This window comes from Crocuta crocuta, unplaced genomic scaffold (assembly GCF_008692635.1).
Source record: "Crocuta crocuta isolate KB4526 unplaced genomic scaffold, BGI_CrCroc_1.0 scaffold165, whole genome shotgun sequence".
Lineage (NCBI taxonomy): Eukaryota > Metazoa > Chordata > Mammalia > Carnivora > Hyaenidae > Crocuta > Crocuta crocuta.
In genome coordinates, this window is record NW_027530502.1 from 2,656,815 (window position 1) to 2,671,201 (window position 14,387).

Genomic DNA, 14,387 nt, shown 5'->3' on the forward strand with positions numbered 1-14,387 from the left:
CTTCTCCTGGGGAGGTGGCAGTCACAATTGCTGCTGAAAAACCAGCCCGCATTTCCCCGGCTGGGCGTCTGAGGAGTTGAGACGCTGCGCCTCCTGCTTGGACCCACATGGCTTGCTACCTGGTCATCAGTTCGAGACATCTCAGCAATGGGCACTACCGGGGCATTAAAGGAGTCTTCCGAGGGCCCCTCTGCAAGAACGGATCTCCCTCTCCGGTAACCTGCACACACGCGCGCGCGCACACACATACACACACACGTTCAAAATCAAGATAAACAAAAAGAGATACTGTCCTGGTACAGTCGGTGGGTGGTGGATATCTACCTTACCCATAAGTACATTATGTCTGTTTTTACAGTGTACTGGTAGATTGTTACACAGGGAGGGGTGTGTGTTTACATGTGTATATGTACATCACAGTCATTAGCATCTATAGTGCTGTGGATGCAAATATTTACTGAATGCAGTTAACTGCGGGACTGTAAACGTAGCTCCTGCGTTCCATGTCAAGTTCTATGAATCTGCTGATTTGGGCAGTGTAGAAAGTTTGAGTGGCACTTTATAACCATGCTTGGTGAAGTCATTAGTTGGGATTAGTTAAATAATGCTGCTGTTACTTTATAAGAGAATAAACTCTTTAAAGAATTTGCATCAGGGTACTGGCAAACGGAAAGGTGTTGGATGCTAAGAGTTTATTGAATCTAATGCTTGACTGTATAGGCTCTTTCAGAAAAGCCCGAGTCCTTTGTGGAAAGATGAAGTGCATAGTTTGTGGTAATAGGAACAAATGTATTTATATGCAATTTGAGTGATTGCTCAACTTAGTATACTAGTCCCTTTAGTTTACTATTTGATTTATTCAAGTATTTTTTTTTTGTAAAATAATTTTGACCAGACTCTATGACTTCAGTACATTATTAATTGCTACATACTTTAGACTAATGTTTTACGGATTCAGATGTGTTTCCAAAATGTCATGAAATATTAAAGTTTTGGATTTTTAATAAGTGACTAAGAACTAGTTTCTAGTTTAATATAAAAACCAGTATTTCAGTCTGTACGATACAAGGAGTGAAAACTTAAGTTGCCTGATTTTTATTTATTTACTTTTTGTACTTTTCATCATGGTTTTGTGCTTCATTAGCATAAATTATTCAAAGCTGCAATATAAACTTTTGATTAAGCGCTATGTGGTTTGCATGAGAGATTTAAAATCAGAAAGTCCAAGTGCCCAAAGGTATCACTAAGACTCCTAATTATGACAACTATTGCCTCGTGTGTTTTTATCCACTGTAATCCCTCTGACCCCCTCAATTACATGGTACTGAACAAAAGCATTAGATGGAATATACCGTTTATGTTGGCACTTTCAATTAAACTCTTAGGGTTAGAGTGGTCTTGGAGAGTTTTAGTTGAATGAAGTCCACATTCAATCCTTCTGAGCAGCTGGTCGGAATCCTTTCTATTTTTAAAGATTCTCAGGATTGGAGTTTCTGCAGTCTCAGCAAACAACCTTAATGTTTAAAAACCCACAGTGTCAGAATCTTCCTTATGGCAAACTGAAATCTATCAAATTTTTCTTTAAGCTCATTTCATCTTGAAAACTTAGAATGTTCCACCTTTTATATTTTCCAGTGCTTCGATAATCTCTGTGTCTGTGTTCCAAAACCCTCTCTTTGGTTATGGAGATCTGAACTGGGTAGTGTCTTATAGTATATGTATGCCTTAGTAGTTCACAGGATAAAGGAAGAATTATTTCGTAGTTCTTATATTGTTCAGTCCTATTTAAGTTGCTTAGCATAAGATGTTAATCTTCTGAAATCTAAAGGGCTTGCAGAGGAAATTTCTGTCACATGGTCAGAAGGTGTCCTCCCTCCTCCACTATTGGTCATTCGTTTCCCCGAAGCCTGTTTGATGCCCCAGGGACTAGACACATGAGTGTGGATGTGACAAGACAGCCCATAATCCACATGGCTCTGCTGGCTAAGCAGGTGCTCACACACACGGGACACTGTTCTTATTCACTGCTGGGCTCATTTTTACTAAAATACTAATTCATTTACTTTTATCTAGGTGCTACACTTTGACTTTGGGATTGTTCTCTTCAATATTTACACATTTGAGTCTGCTTAAATTACGTTTGCATCATTTAAAAATATCCAAGTTAGTCTGTATATGGGCTTCCTACACCTGATTTATTTTGTCTTCTTTTACATTTTACTATGGAATTTGAATGGCCTTTTCAAGGTTTCAGTAGTTTCTCACATGAGGTAGGCAGTGTGTGAAAAATTGATGTTCATTCCTTCTCTGTCACAGGCAGGTTTTTGAGAAAAGTCATTGCCTTCACATTACATGACACTTAGTCTTTCTTCCTAAATTAAAACAGGTCACTACCTTCTGGACCTTAGTCCCTTGAGCATTTAAGTAAGAGTTTCCTAGTGTAGAACAGTGTATGTTTGCCTTCTTTATTAATGAGTTGTGAAGCATGAAGCTAAAAACTGTAGTTATACATCATTTTTGTTTTTTATATTGAGCAATTCACACACCCTAGTTAGTTTCAGGCTGACCTAAATTTATTGGTATTTTTTTCATCAACATAAATATTAAACTCACAGATCCATAAGATACCATCATTAATTTTTTTCTCAAAACGCATTTCTACTCTGACAATAACTTTTTGTTTGTTTTTCAAATTTAGTACCAGTGTGGTCTCAAATTGACCTCTACATCATTGACTTGGATTATTTCAACTCACTGAGACTCAGTTTATCTGGGACTCTGGACTGGGACACCGTTAGCTGATTTAACTCACTCTTACTAAGGTCTATGATATTTCAACTTTGGTTCTTACTCTTCTAAGTGTCCTCCCTTTCAATATGAACCCATATTTTCCTGTTTTAATAGAGCTCTTTAAAAAGTAGCACATAACACAGTTATCAAATGAGAGTATTTTGTAACTTCATTATAGAAAGAAGAAGAGCCACATTTCCTTTTTGATGTAATAATTTCTTTATATATACACATACATACATATATATATATAAAATGCACACAAACACACACACATATGCTTGGATAATATGAATTTAACATTTTGGTGTCTTCTAGAGAGAATTCTTCAGTTATATACATAATGTGGTTATATACATTTGTCACGTTCAAATCACATGTCTGTAGAATCTGAACATATGACATTAAACTGATCATATAAGGGGAATTATATTCATATACATTTTTACTTTGAATAATTTCATTTAGAACACATTGAATCATTACATGGAGTTCTTGTAATAGATAGTGGGATACTTGAGAAATAAATAAAGCATTTTACCCCCAAACAGTGTTCACAGATCAGCAAACTGGAAATCCTAGAGTGAAATTCAGCTCCTATCTTCAAAGTAAAAACATGCAAATGTCTTATCTGTTCATCCAGACTTGATATGAAAAAAATAGCATACTGCTTTTCATCCTAATTAGAATGTGAATAATTGATTTGAAATAGTTTATGTCACTTTGAATATAGGGATTCATTAAAGAAAAGAAACGAAAAATGACAGAGTATTACATAGTACTTTGTATACCATTTAGTATTACATAGTACTTAATGGTAAAAGTCTCTAATGTTAGAAAATAAATTTACGTGTGCTCACAATTTAGAATATTTATCCCCCACTCTATGACAACTTTGAAATAAAATGACTGAATGATGACTTTAAAAGATCTATTTGAGATACACATGCACCCCCACACAGGTCTACATCCACACAGGCACATAGATACAGATACATTATTATTGGTGCTCAAACATAAGAAGTCATTATGTATTATGTTAGAAAGTCTTTTACCATCAAATAGGTTAACTGTAAAACTTTGTTACAATAATTGAAGTATTTATTAAGAAAACAATCTACAAGTGTATTCATTTTTTTGTGTGTGAACTTCTAAATTCTTCTATCCCCATGATTGAATTCAGTAAAACAAATAATATTCTCCATAGAGTGTCAAAAATATGTTTGAATTTGTTGTTAGTTATTTTTGTAGTGAAAACTTTTGTCTCGAGCACTTGGGTGGCTCAGTCAGTTAAGCATCCAACTTTGGCTCAGGTCATGATTTCATGGCTCATGACTTCAAGCCCCACGTCAGGCTCTGTGCTAACAACTCAGAGTCTGGACTCTGCTTCTGATTCTGTGTCTCCTCTCCCTCTGCCCCTCCCGTGCTCATGCTTTGTTTCTCTCTCTTTCAAAAATAATTAGGGTGCCTGGGTGGCTCAGTTGGTTGAGCATCCGACTTTGGCTCAGGTCATGATCTCATGGTTCATGGGTTCGAGTCCTGCATCAGGCTCTGTGCTGACAACTAGCTCAGAACCTGGAGCCTATTTCAGATTCTGTGTCTCCCTCTCTCTCTGACCCTCTCCTGCTCACGCTGTCTCTCTCTCTTAAAAATAAATAAAACATTAATAAATAAATAAACATCAAATTTTTTTAAAAAAGAAAAATATTGTCTTAATTTAGATTTGACTATGGTTTTTTACTTATTTGTGTCTTTGATAGTATGACTCAGGCTATCAAGTGATAAATATTAATATTCATAGTTGTATATTTGATCGATGGTACATGTTTAGCTTATTACCACTCTTTTGAAGCTTAGGTAGAGTGATACTTTTTATGAAGTGTGTAACCTCCTTTCTTTTCATTGCCCTTTCAATCTTTTCTTCTTCTTTCAACTGATTCCAGAAACTTGTAGTTGGCATTTATGCTTTCAATATAAGTGCCAACTTTCTAGATCTTAAACTTGTGTTTATCTGCCTTTAGAAAGTTCCCATGGTAAGAAGAATCAAATGAGCATTTGAGTGCTATAATTTGTGACTTTCAGTAGAACTATACTGCATTTATTTCATAATTAATATTTTATAGATCAAATCCTTCGATTTCTTTTAGACATACTATTAAGATAACCTCTATTTTAAATTTCTACTCTATAATTTGGAGACAAATTAAATATAAAACATATTGGCATCATGTGTAGGCTAAATTAAGATGGAATTTAATATACAATTTAATCATTCATGGTGGAAAGATTAACTATGAAAACTTTGGTGTATAATGTGTAGGCACTATGATGCATATTTTACATGTGTTACATGTTAACAGAGCTTGAAATGTCAGTAGGTTTTAGGCTGTTTGGGGAGCAAGGGGCAAGAAGATTATATATATTTCAAATAACTTTATGAAGTGCATGGATTTCAGTGTGAATTTGGTTTGTTCAAAATGCACATTGTCAGAATAATTCTTTAGTATATACATACATATTTTGTAGAAAGTAATTTGAATCAAAATTGAAATAAAAATGCTACTTTGCTTGAAAATATCTTGGTTTTAACAAGTACAGTTTTTCAGGTAATCCTTATAAAATGACAGGTGACAGCCTTTTGTAGATAGATTTTGTGAGTCAGGTTTACTTAGCGGATAAGGTGTGGAGAGAGAAATTAAATATTTGATATGTTTCCATGACGAAGTGTAGTTATAATGATGATACAAATATACCAGTTTCCAACTTCCATAGTCTCTCTTGCATTGGGACTACATACTGAACTTGAAGAGAGATTCTGGAAAGATGAATTACATTATACCTTAGAGAGTATTCTCACTTGTACCTTATTAATTTATTGAAAACAAAAAATGCATAAGAACATTACATAGCATATGAAATGAAAAAAGGCTTTTAGAAATATTTACTAAGGTATGATCTTGTTTTTCCTGAGACGGAACCCTGATAACATGCATTGAACTAATCCCTTCTTTCACTCAAATTTGGTACTTGAAATCTAAACATATACTTCTGAAAAATTGATAATATACTCTTCCTCACAGATAAAGACACTATTAGAGTTAGCTATTTTTTCTTTTCTTCTTCGGCTGGTAGGAAACTCAGAGAGAAATCTGTGGCTTAACAAAGCCATGGGAATTGGTGACGGCATTCAAAGCAACATGGTGTTGCTCATCTCCGCTTCCCAGTTCATCCTTTATTTTAATTTTATTTTCCATGGCTCTCATTTGTTTAAATTTATATTTTATAGTTTTAATGGACAAAGTTTCTTTCAGATGACTTAGTTCTGTTGTGAAAGTAAGTCAGGCTAAAAATAAATAATAAAATATAGAATCCCTAAATATAAGGATGCCACACAGGGTTTTGTATTGGATGGCTTTGACCACGATTCATGGAATAGAGAGCATTCATTTTGTTCATTTGTAGCAAGTATAATTAGGGCTGCCAATTTTTTCTTTGACAATTGGCAAATTTCTTTTGGCAAATTTTATTTCACTTTAGTGTGGGTGTTAAGGCAGGATATAGTTTATTTTGAAACAGATACTGCCAGGTTTTTTTTCCTTAAACAATCATTCCCCTCCCTGTTATTCCTCTTGCCATTGATCCTTATTCCTTTCATTAACATGATTATCAATTTTTTCAATATCTTTTTTGGTTTATGCATAAATGTTGGCACATATGTCTATCTCCGGAGCTACAAACCCCTGCAATGGTAAGCACCACACCATTCTGTCTGCTTCCCAGTCCAAGCAGACATGTTTCTTCTCTGTTCACCATCGGCATTTAGAGCTTCCTGCATATCTCCATTCAGAACTACTTCCCAGTGTTCCTCCCTGCCCACCTTCCCACAGCTATTACTCAGCACTTGACTTGTCCTATCTGCCTCCTGAGCAACAAATACAGTCAGTACCTCCCCACACACACATGTGTCCTTGCCAGATCTCCATTTTGCAACGAATAATTAGATTCCCTAACATTTTTCTTGGCAAGCAAAGCAAAATGCGTTTCCTCTCTGTGAATGAAATAAATATAATATTCTAAACAGAAAATAACCGTTGGACCCCTTTTTTGAATATTGAAGGGGATGGAAGCTCCACTTAAGTCTGACCCTTCCTGTTGCATTGCTTCATCTAAATGTGAAGCCGAAAGATACACTGGTGGTCATATTGATTACATTCACATTATCTTTAAGATGTTCTAAGTCCCTGGATGATCCAAGGGTCTTCATGATCCAGTCCCTACCTGCATCTTTAGTTTTAACTCTTTTTTTTTCCACCTGAGCCTATTATGCTCTAGCCATACCAAACTACTCAGAGTTCTTGACTACAATAGGTGTTTCTAGACCTTTATGCCATTGCACATTCTGTTCCTTCTGGCACAAATCCTCTTTTGTCTTCATTAGTTGGGCCATGTCTTATATATCCTCTCAGACCTAACTAAAGAGTTGGGTCCTCATGTGAGTTGACACTGAGTTCCCTACCATGAGTCAAATGCTTCTTTTGCAGGCTGCCGTCACATCCATTGCTCACCTTGATTATTACTGAACTGTAGTTGTTTATTGGTCTCCATTTTGGTCATGGGATGTGAGACCCTTGGGGTCACATCTGCTATTAACCCCCAGAACTAAGCACTACTTCTGGTTTATTATTGATTTTAATAGGAAAAAAAAGGGATTTCAGTGGAAATTTAATTGGTGTAAATAGTTCCCTTTGGTCCTGCTTGTAGCTCCATGAAGAAAACTTTCCCTGAGAGACTTTTTCCCCAAGCTAGTTAGTCAGAATCTTTTAGAATGCATGCTGTTATACTGATGGATTAAGTGGTCACTGTTTTCGTGGCAATGCTTCTCACTTTAATATCTACCAAGATCATTTGGTCAATTGCTTCAAGTATAATTTAATACTTCCTATTAATCCAAATTGCAGAGTGCTTTATTCCATGTAACCATTTCAGAACATTTTTGTTAAAAGCCACAAGAGACTGAAGGTTGGCTATATATGAATAGAAGAAATTTGTACATGAGTTAGTTAAGCCGTATTTTTCATTGGCACATATTTAATAGCTTCTGAGAAATGAATTCAAGTTAGGAACTTGATTATTCCCTTCCTATTTAGTAGTGCACAATAATGAGAAAAAACAATGATTGTTACACCTTTTCTTTCCTTATCTGTCTCCTCTCTTACTCCCCCTCTCTCCTTCCTCACTTCCTCTCTTCTCTACCTTCTTTCCTTCCTTCCACCCCTCCTTCCTTCCTTCCTTCCACCTCCTCCTCTTCATTCCTTTCTCTTTCTGTCTCTATCATTTTCTCTTTCTTTTGAAAGAGAGACAATAGTTCCCTGATCACTGGTCACTGTAGCCCCTGAGAAGGCACAATCCTGGAGCAGCCACAGGGTGTCTTTTGCATTGTTGCCGATACTTTCCCATTGCTTGAACTTACTAGTCACACACTCTCCAACGTTTTGTTAGCACTTTGTGTTTCTTGGATCAGTCAAAATGTGGCCACTATCGATAAAAGAAGCTTGGCCTTCTTCTAAACAATGACTTTTAGCTAAAATATCTAGCCGTCTGTGATGGACATACGGAGGGATAGTAATACTACCTGGGATGGAAAGAATACAGTTTCCTGTGTGGTCAGTTTCTTTACACAAATAAACTTTTAACACTTGTTAATGGATATTTGATTTCTTTGCATCATTTGTAGGATATTAATACTGGGAAGGCCCTTAACAATCTAGTATAACCTCCCACTACATATTTTTAAATTGTGTCATGATGATAGAATAATAACTCCCCAAAGATGTTCGTGTTAGAATCCTTAAAACTTTCAAATCTGTTACTCTCATGGCAGAAGGGGCTTTGCAGATGTGACTACAGCAAGGATGTTGAGGAGATTGTCCTGGATTATGCAGATGGGCCCAGTGTCATCACAAGGGCCCTTCTAAGAGGAAGGCAGAAATGTCAGAGTCAGAGAGCGAGCTTTGAAGATGGTATGCTGCTGGCTTTAATGACCGAGAAAGTGGCCACAAGTCAAAGAATGAAGCTCAGCAAGGCACGTACATGGATTCTCCCATAGGCCACCCAGAAAAATCACAGCCCTGCTAGTGCCTTGATTTTAATCCAGTAAGACTTTTGATTTAGTGGACTGAAAGATGATACATTTGTATTCTTTCAGGCCAGCAAATTTGTGGTAATTTGTTATAGCAGCCACAGGATGCTAATACAACCACTCTTAACATGGGTGGACATTTCCAGTGGTGGGAGGGCCTCTGCTCACCAAAGTGACTGATTCTCTTGTGAAACTAATGTCATCAAGGATGAGTCTCCTCCTGCTCTTATCCAAATAGCTCTGTCTCCCTCTTGCTTGTAGTCACTGTTCCTCACTGTGCCCTTTGGAAGCAAGAGAATAGATCTACCCCTGTCTTGGACATGACGTCCCTTCAACTATTCAGAGACAGCTCATGGTTTTTCACTGTGAAATCATGTAAAGGACTGAAAAATTTGTGAGAACTAACTAATCTTCCCTGTACATTGTTTGCGTTATTTTCTTATACATTAATTGAATTTTCTGCAACTCGAAGTTCTTTATTTATTATACTTTTAATGTAATCCAGGTTTACAATATAACATAGTTACGGTTTTTATACTCTGGAAAGATGGCAAACTCAGTAAAACATTATCATACATTTAGAAAAATACTGTCCACACTTTCAACTACTTCCCCAGATAGTTCCCTTTTATATCATATCCCTCATCTTTACAGCAGATGAACTTAAGAACACAAAAGCCAGATCATTTCAAAGGCACATCTTAAGGCTATCTTTCTTAATTTCCTTAGTCTTTGATTTAGACACTTGCAAGCTCCTAGGAGGGGCAAAGCACTAGTTTTAAATAAAAAGTGATGGGACCAATTGAAGTAATGATTATAATTTCATGAAATCCCCAACATTTGCTATGTTAGACACAGTGGTATCTAAACGGAAAGTTATTTTTTAACTTTCACGTTGAAGAATAACATAAGATGTAGATTGTCACAGATCATAAGTGTACAGCTTTTTCATGCCTCAGATGTAGACAGAGAACATCACACCTCCCTGGAAGCCCCAGATGTCCCCCTTTCCAAGTACCACCTACCGCAAAGGCAGTGAAAGTCCGAACACCAGATTATAAACTGCCTTATATTTTTAAATGATGTCAAAATGAATTTCAGTAAAGAACACATATGTTTGCAGCTTAGCCACCAGCAAACCATTGAATTAAGGCCCTCTTTTTGGGTCAGGGTAGGCACTCCACAGTGTTTCAGCTGCTTTGTTTTCTACATCACTTTGAGTGACCAAAGCAAACTTGTTAACTATTTGAAACAAATGAACAAAAGAATTCTGATTGGACAAGAATGAATGGATTTATGCTAATAAAACACATGGATTATATCCAGGGTGACATCTGTGAAGTATTTCATCATCTTTTCCTTAATATCACATGTTGAAATTCAAAGATCCGACCATCATGTAGATTCAGTAATTTCTTGCGAATGGTTAGGGATGGCTGTGGTGCGTTTTCATTATTTGAGGGGAGATGTGAATTATGTATTTAGTGGCAAGATAACAATACATGATTCAAGGAAATAAACCTCTAGCTTGGACTTTTCATAAAAAATGAAATTTATGTGCAAATGATGTGGAAACTTTATTACAAAAGTTGTTATAATTTCATGTGCATGCACGGGGATAAAATACAAGTTTGTGTTACTATGGAAACAAGACTATTGCAAAGAGGATTACAGATAAAACCCAAACAATGCTTATATTAATCAATCCTAATTTCAGTGAATTTAAATATATGTAAAGAACTGACCCTACATTTTCAATAAAACTTAATGCTCGTCTTCCAGTATCCATTTGCCTTATAGTATGATTTTAAGAGTTCTGTCTGATGTTGCTAGAAAATCTTTGGTGACAGCCACTGATGATTTGTTTATCATCATAGAAGGAAGAAATAAAGAGTAATAAACCTACCTTATGTGTTCTTTTCAATAGTAGATCACTTTGCTGTTTGTGTGTGTGTGTGTGTGTGTGTGTGTGTGTTTAGGCCACAGTCAGTTCTATATACGCTGTTATTCTCTGATCATCAGGGTGGGCTCCACCTTTGAAAGTGATGGAGAAAACCAGTTATCTGCAGGGAACAGAACAGGTCAGAAAGCATAACTAGGGAGAGATCATAATTGGCATAAAGATATTCATAGAGAGTGGCTTTAGATGGATTTATACAGTATACGAGCATCACTTAATCTGAAGATCATAGAATTAGACCCAACAGACAGTAACTAGAATACAATGTGTGATCTGCTTATGTGACAAAAATTTAGGTATATAAAAGTGTAAATTCTTCATTAAGTCATGAAAATCAGGCTAGTCCTAGGATTCAGTTTCTGATCTTGATGGGTGCTGTGCTTGGTGAAGAGTGGTAAGGAACTGCAACCTCTAGATATGTTCCTTCATTGTTGGGAAACAACTCACTAATGTTTGACAAGTGGTTTTCGGATTGTAGTTTTATTTTTTGAAGCTATGATGTGTATAATTTGTTCAAAAGAAATCCTGGGAGAGAGGCAAAACAAGGAGATGAGGAAATCATCTCGGGTAAGAATGCGGCTTTTAATCTCACTACAGAATTTTAGATACGCTCAAGTAGTTCTGACTTGAGAACTTCTAATTACTTCCTAGGAGTTGTGCCAAATGAGATAGGTAACCATGGCTTTTGTTGTTGTTGTTGTTACAAACTCAGAAATGATTTATAAACAAGAACATAAGAGTACCAGAATTGAATCATCATTGATGTAGTTACTTGTAGAATAAGTTAATTATAATTAGTCCCTTTCTTATAAGGAGAATTCACTTTATAGATATATACACAGGAATATATACACAGGAATTACATGTTTTAAAGTTCACCCAAAATAGTTCTCTTTGCTGTTTAAGGGTAATCTGGGGTAGTCTGGCCACAGGAGAGTTTCCTTGTTTAAGGGTGTAGAACATTTCCAGCAAGGAAGCAAAGGAAAATGGAAGTTTTAAAGAAAGTTTTGAATCTATTACAGAAACTCATTTTGTCTTTGTTAAGGAAATTTGATCAAAGGTATTAGAGACAAATAATATAATAACTTTGAAGACCCAAGGCAATAATCATTTCCTTAGATCTCTGAAATGCATGTATGCCCCCTAAAAGATAAGTCCCTCCCAGTGCTAGTTGGTGACAAAGGTTACATGTTTTTGTATTTATTTGAAATTTGAAGAGAACAACTGTGTTGCATATAGGGTTTCATTGTGTTGTTTATGCATGTAGTTTGTCTTATTTTATGCATGTATCCCTCCTACCCCTACAGTTTAAGGGTGGGAGCGTGGACATTTTCCCTTCTTACATCAATGTAGAGAAGTACTGAAGCCACATTGACTTTGGAGTTGAACTGACCTGTCCTGTTTTGACTCCCTCTCCAGGTCCAACTAGCTATGTGACTGCTTTGCCACTTTGAACCTCAGCTTGCTCACTGGTGATGTTATGGTCTTCTAGGGCCATTGTCCGAAGTGAGCGAGCGAATGAATATTATATGCTGAGCACAGCATCGGCCACTTAGTAAGTGCACAGTGAATGACAGCCGATGGGCTTCTCCTAGAGCAGCTGGCGTGTTCTGTCACAAACAGGTGTCCTCGACCCCTTAAAATGTTTTCAGCACTGACTGAGAGCTTGGCGCTTTAACATCAATTTATTGAAACTGTTGCTCTTTTGGACAACCCTGTCAGATTGCTCTTCACTAGAATTGTCTTCTTGGGAGGACAAGCATGGGCTTGGAGGCTAGTTACCTTTGTGCTAAACACGACTGTTGCCCATAGCAGCTCCGTGTTTCCACAACTTTCCTAATGAAAATGCTCAGTGCGCCCTACTTTCCTGATACAGCTTTAATTCATGACAATGATACATTTTCCTGTTGTTTTGTCAAAGCAAATCGAGTTAGGTAGATGAGTTGTTGTTATGATCTTGCCGCCTTGTGGAAGGAATCTTTTTCTCTTCTTTTCTATTAGGGGTAGATATTTCATCTAAAGCTGCTGTCTCGTTGCTGATAAGCATCCAGCCTCCTTATTGTGTTTAAGTATCTTTCACTGACTTTGGATATTCCAGTGAACCAATAGGGTGTTTTTTGGTCCATCGCTTTCTCTCCCCAGTGAAAACCTACTTTAACAGTAAAATATTTGAAAAGAAGAAATATTAGTATGTGAGTAAGGGTTGTGTATGGTAAACATAAGATCACATTATGAGCAAATATTAAGGTCTGTGGATAGATACAAGTTCTTAGACACATGCATTCTCCTTTTAGCACATATAGAAAGTATTCAATCACTGTTTATCATTGTTGCAAAAAGCATTTGTATCAGTGTCTAGTCAGCATGACCGAAACCATTCTTAGCTTTTCAGGCAGAGGGTTTACAATTCAAGGAATTCTCCCCAATTGTATTGAATGGCCTGCAGGAGTCAAAGGGCAAGGTGCTGTTGATACCCAGAGATGAGTAATTGTAGGAAGTCACTGTAGCCCTGGGGGCTGGAGGAGTAAAAGGAGACTGTATTCCCTACGCCCTGGAAACCTTACTCTGGTTCTCCAGCTGCTGCTGCTGCTGCTGCTGAAACCACCAAAGGTTCTGCTCTGTGGGCATCTAAGGGTTTGTGGGTCCTCTCTCTGCTGGCCTCCCTGCCTGAGTGGCTGGTGCCTGCACGGTGCTGTGTCGCAGAGGCCAGCAGTTGCGTGGTGTGGCTGCCACCACTACCTGAACCCAGCAATGCTGAGATGCCAAGGCAGCTTCAGGCAGAAGCAGGTGAAAGGAACTCATGGCTTCCTTCCTTTTCCTAACTTCCACTCTCACACCAGCACTTTCCATTGGCAGACCTACCCAGAATGGCTGGCAATGGGCTCTAGGGATATGCAGTTTACACGTGTCCAGCTAGCACAGTTGACCTTGGAACAACATAGGTTTGAAGTTCCTGGTCCATGTTGACACAGATTTGTTTTGCTAAGTACAATACAGTACTATAAATGTATTTTCCTTATGATGTTCCTAATAATGTTTTCTTTTCTCCAGCTTGCTTTGTCTATATGTGTATATAGTATTTGTGTATGTACATATAATGTACAGAATACATTCGTTGTTATCAATAAGGCTTCTGGTCAACAGAAGTAGTGAAGTTTTGGGGAGAATCAAAACTTAGGTACAGATTTTCGACTGCATGGAACCAGAGCCCCTAAGCCCTGCGTTGTTCAAGGGTCAGCTGTAGCTTTGGGGCTTCTAGTCCCAGAAGAGAGTATGAATGCTGAGTATAGAGCTGATTGACAACAGAGAAATACCCAGCACTGCATTTACACCACGTACTTTAAGACTGCAGAAACTAAGATGGGGGGGGGGACATTAACTAAGGATGGAAATTATTTTATATCTGTTACACAGAAATCTGATGAATGGGTACAAATGTTTATGTTCTACCCAGACCTCATATATATTAATTTCCTATTGCTCTAACAAATAACCATA

General features: G+C 37.2%; 1 protein-coding gene across 1 annotated transcript in view; it reads left to right on the forward strand.

Annotated features, from left to right (window-relative positions):
- The first annotated feature begins 107 nt into the window (after window positions 1–107).
- The window catches only part of ZNF804B (zinc finger protein 804B), a 514,753-nt gene continuing 500,473 nt past the window's right edge, over window positions 108–14,387 (forward strand). Inside the window, exon 1 of the mRNA XM_077766795.1 lies at window positions 108–215. Coding sequence (XP_077622921.1) covers window positions 108–215 — 108 coding nt within the window. The remainder of the gene's footprint in view (window positions 216–14,387) is intronic.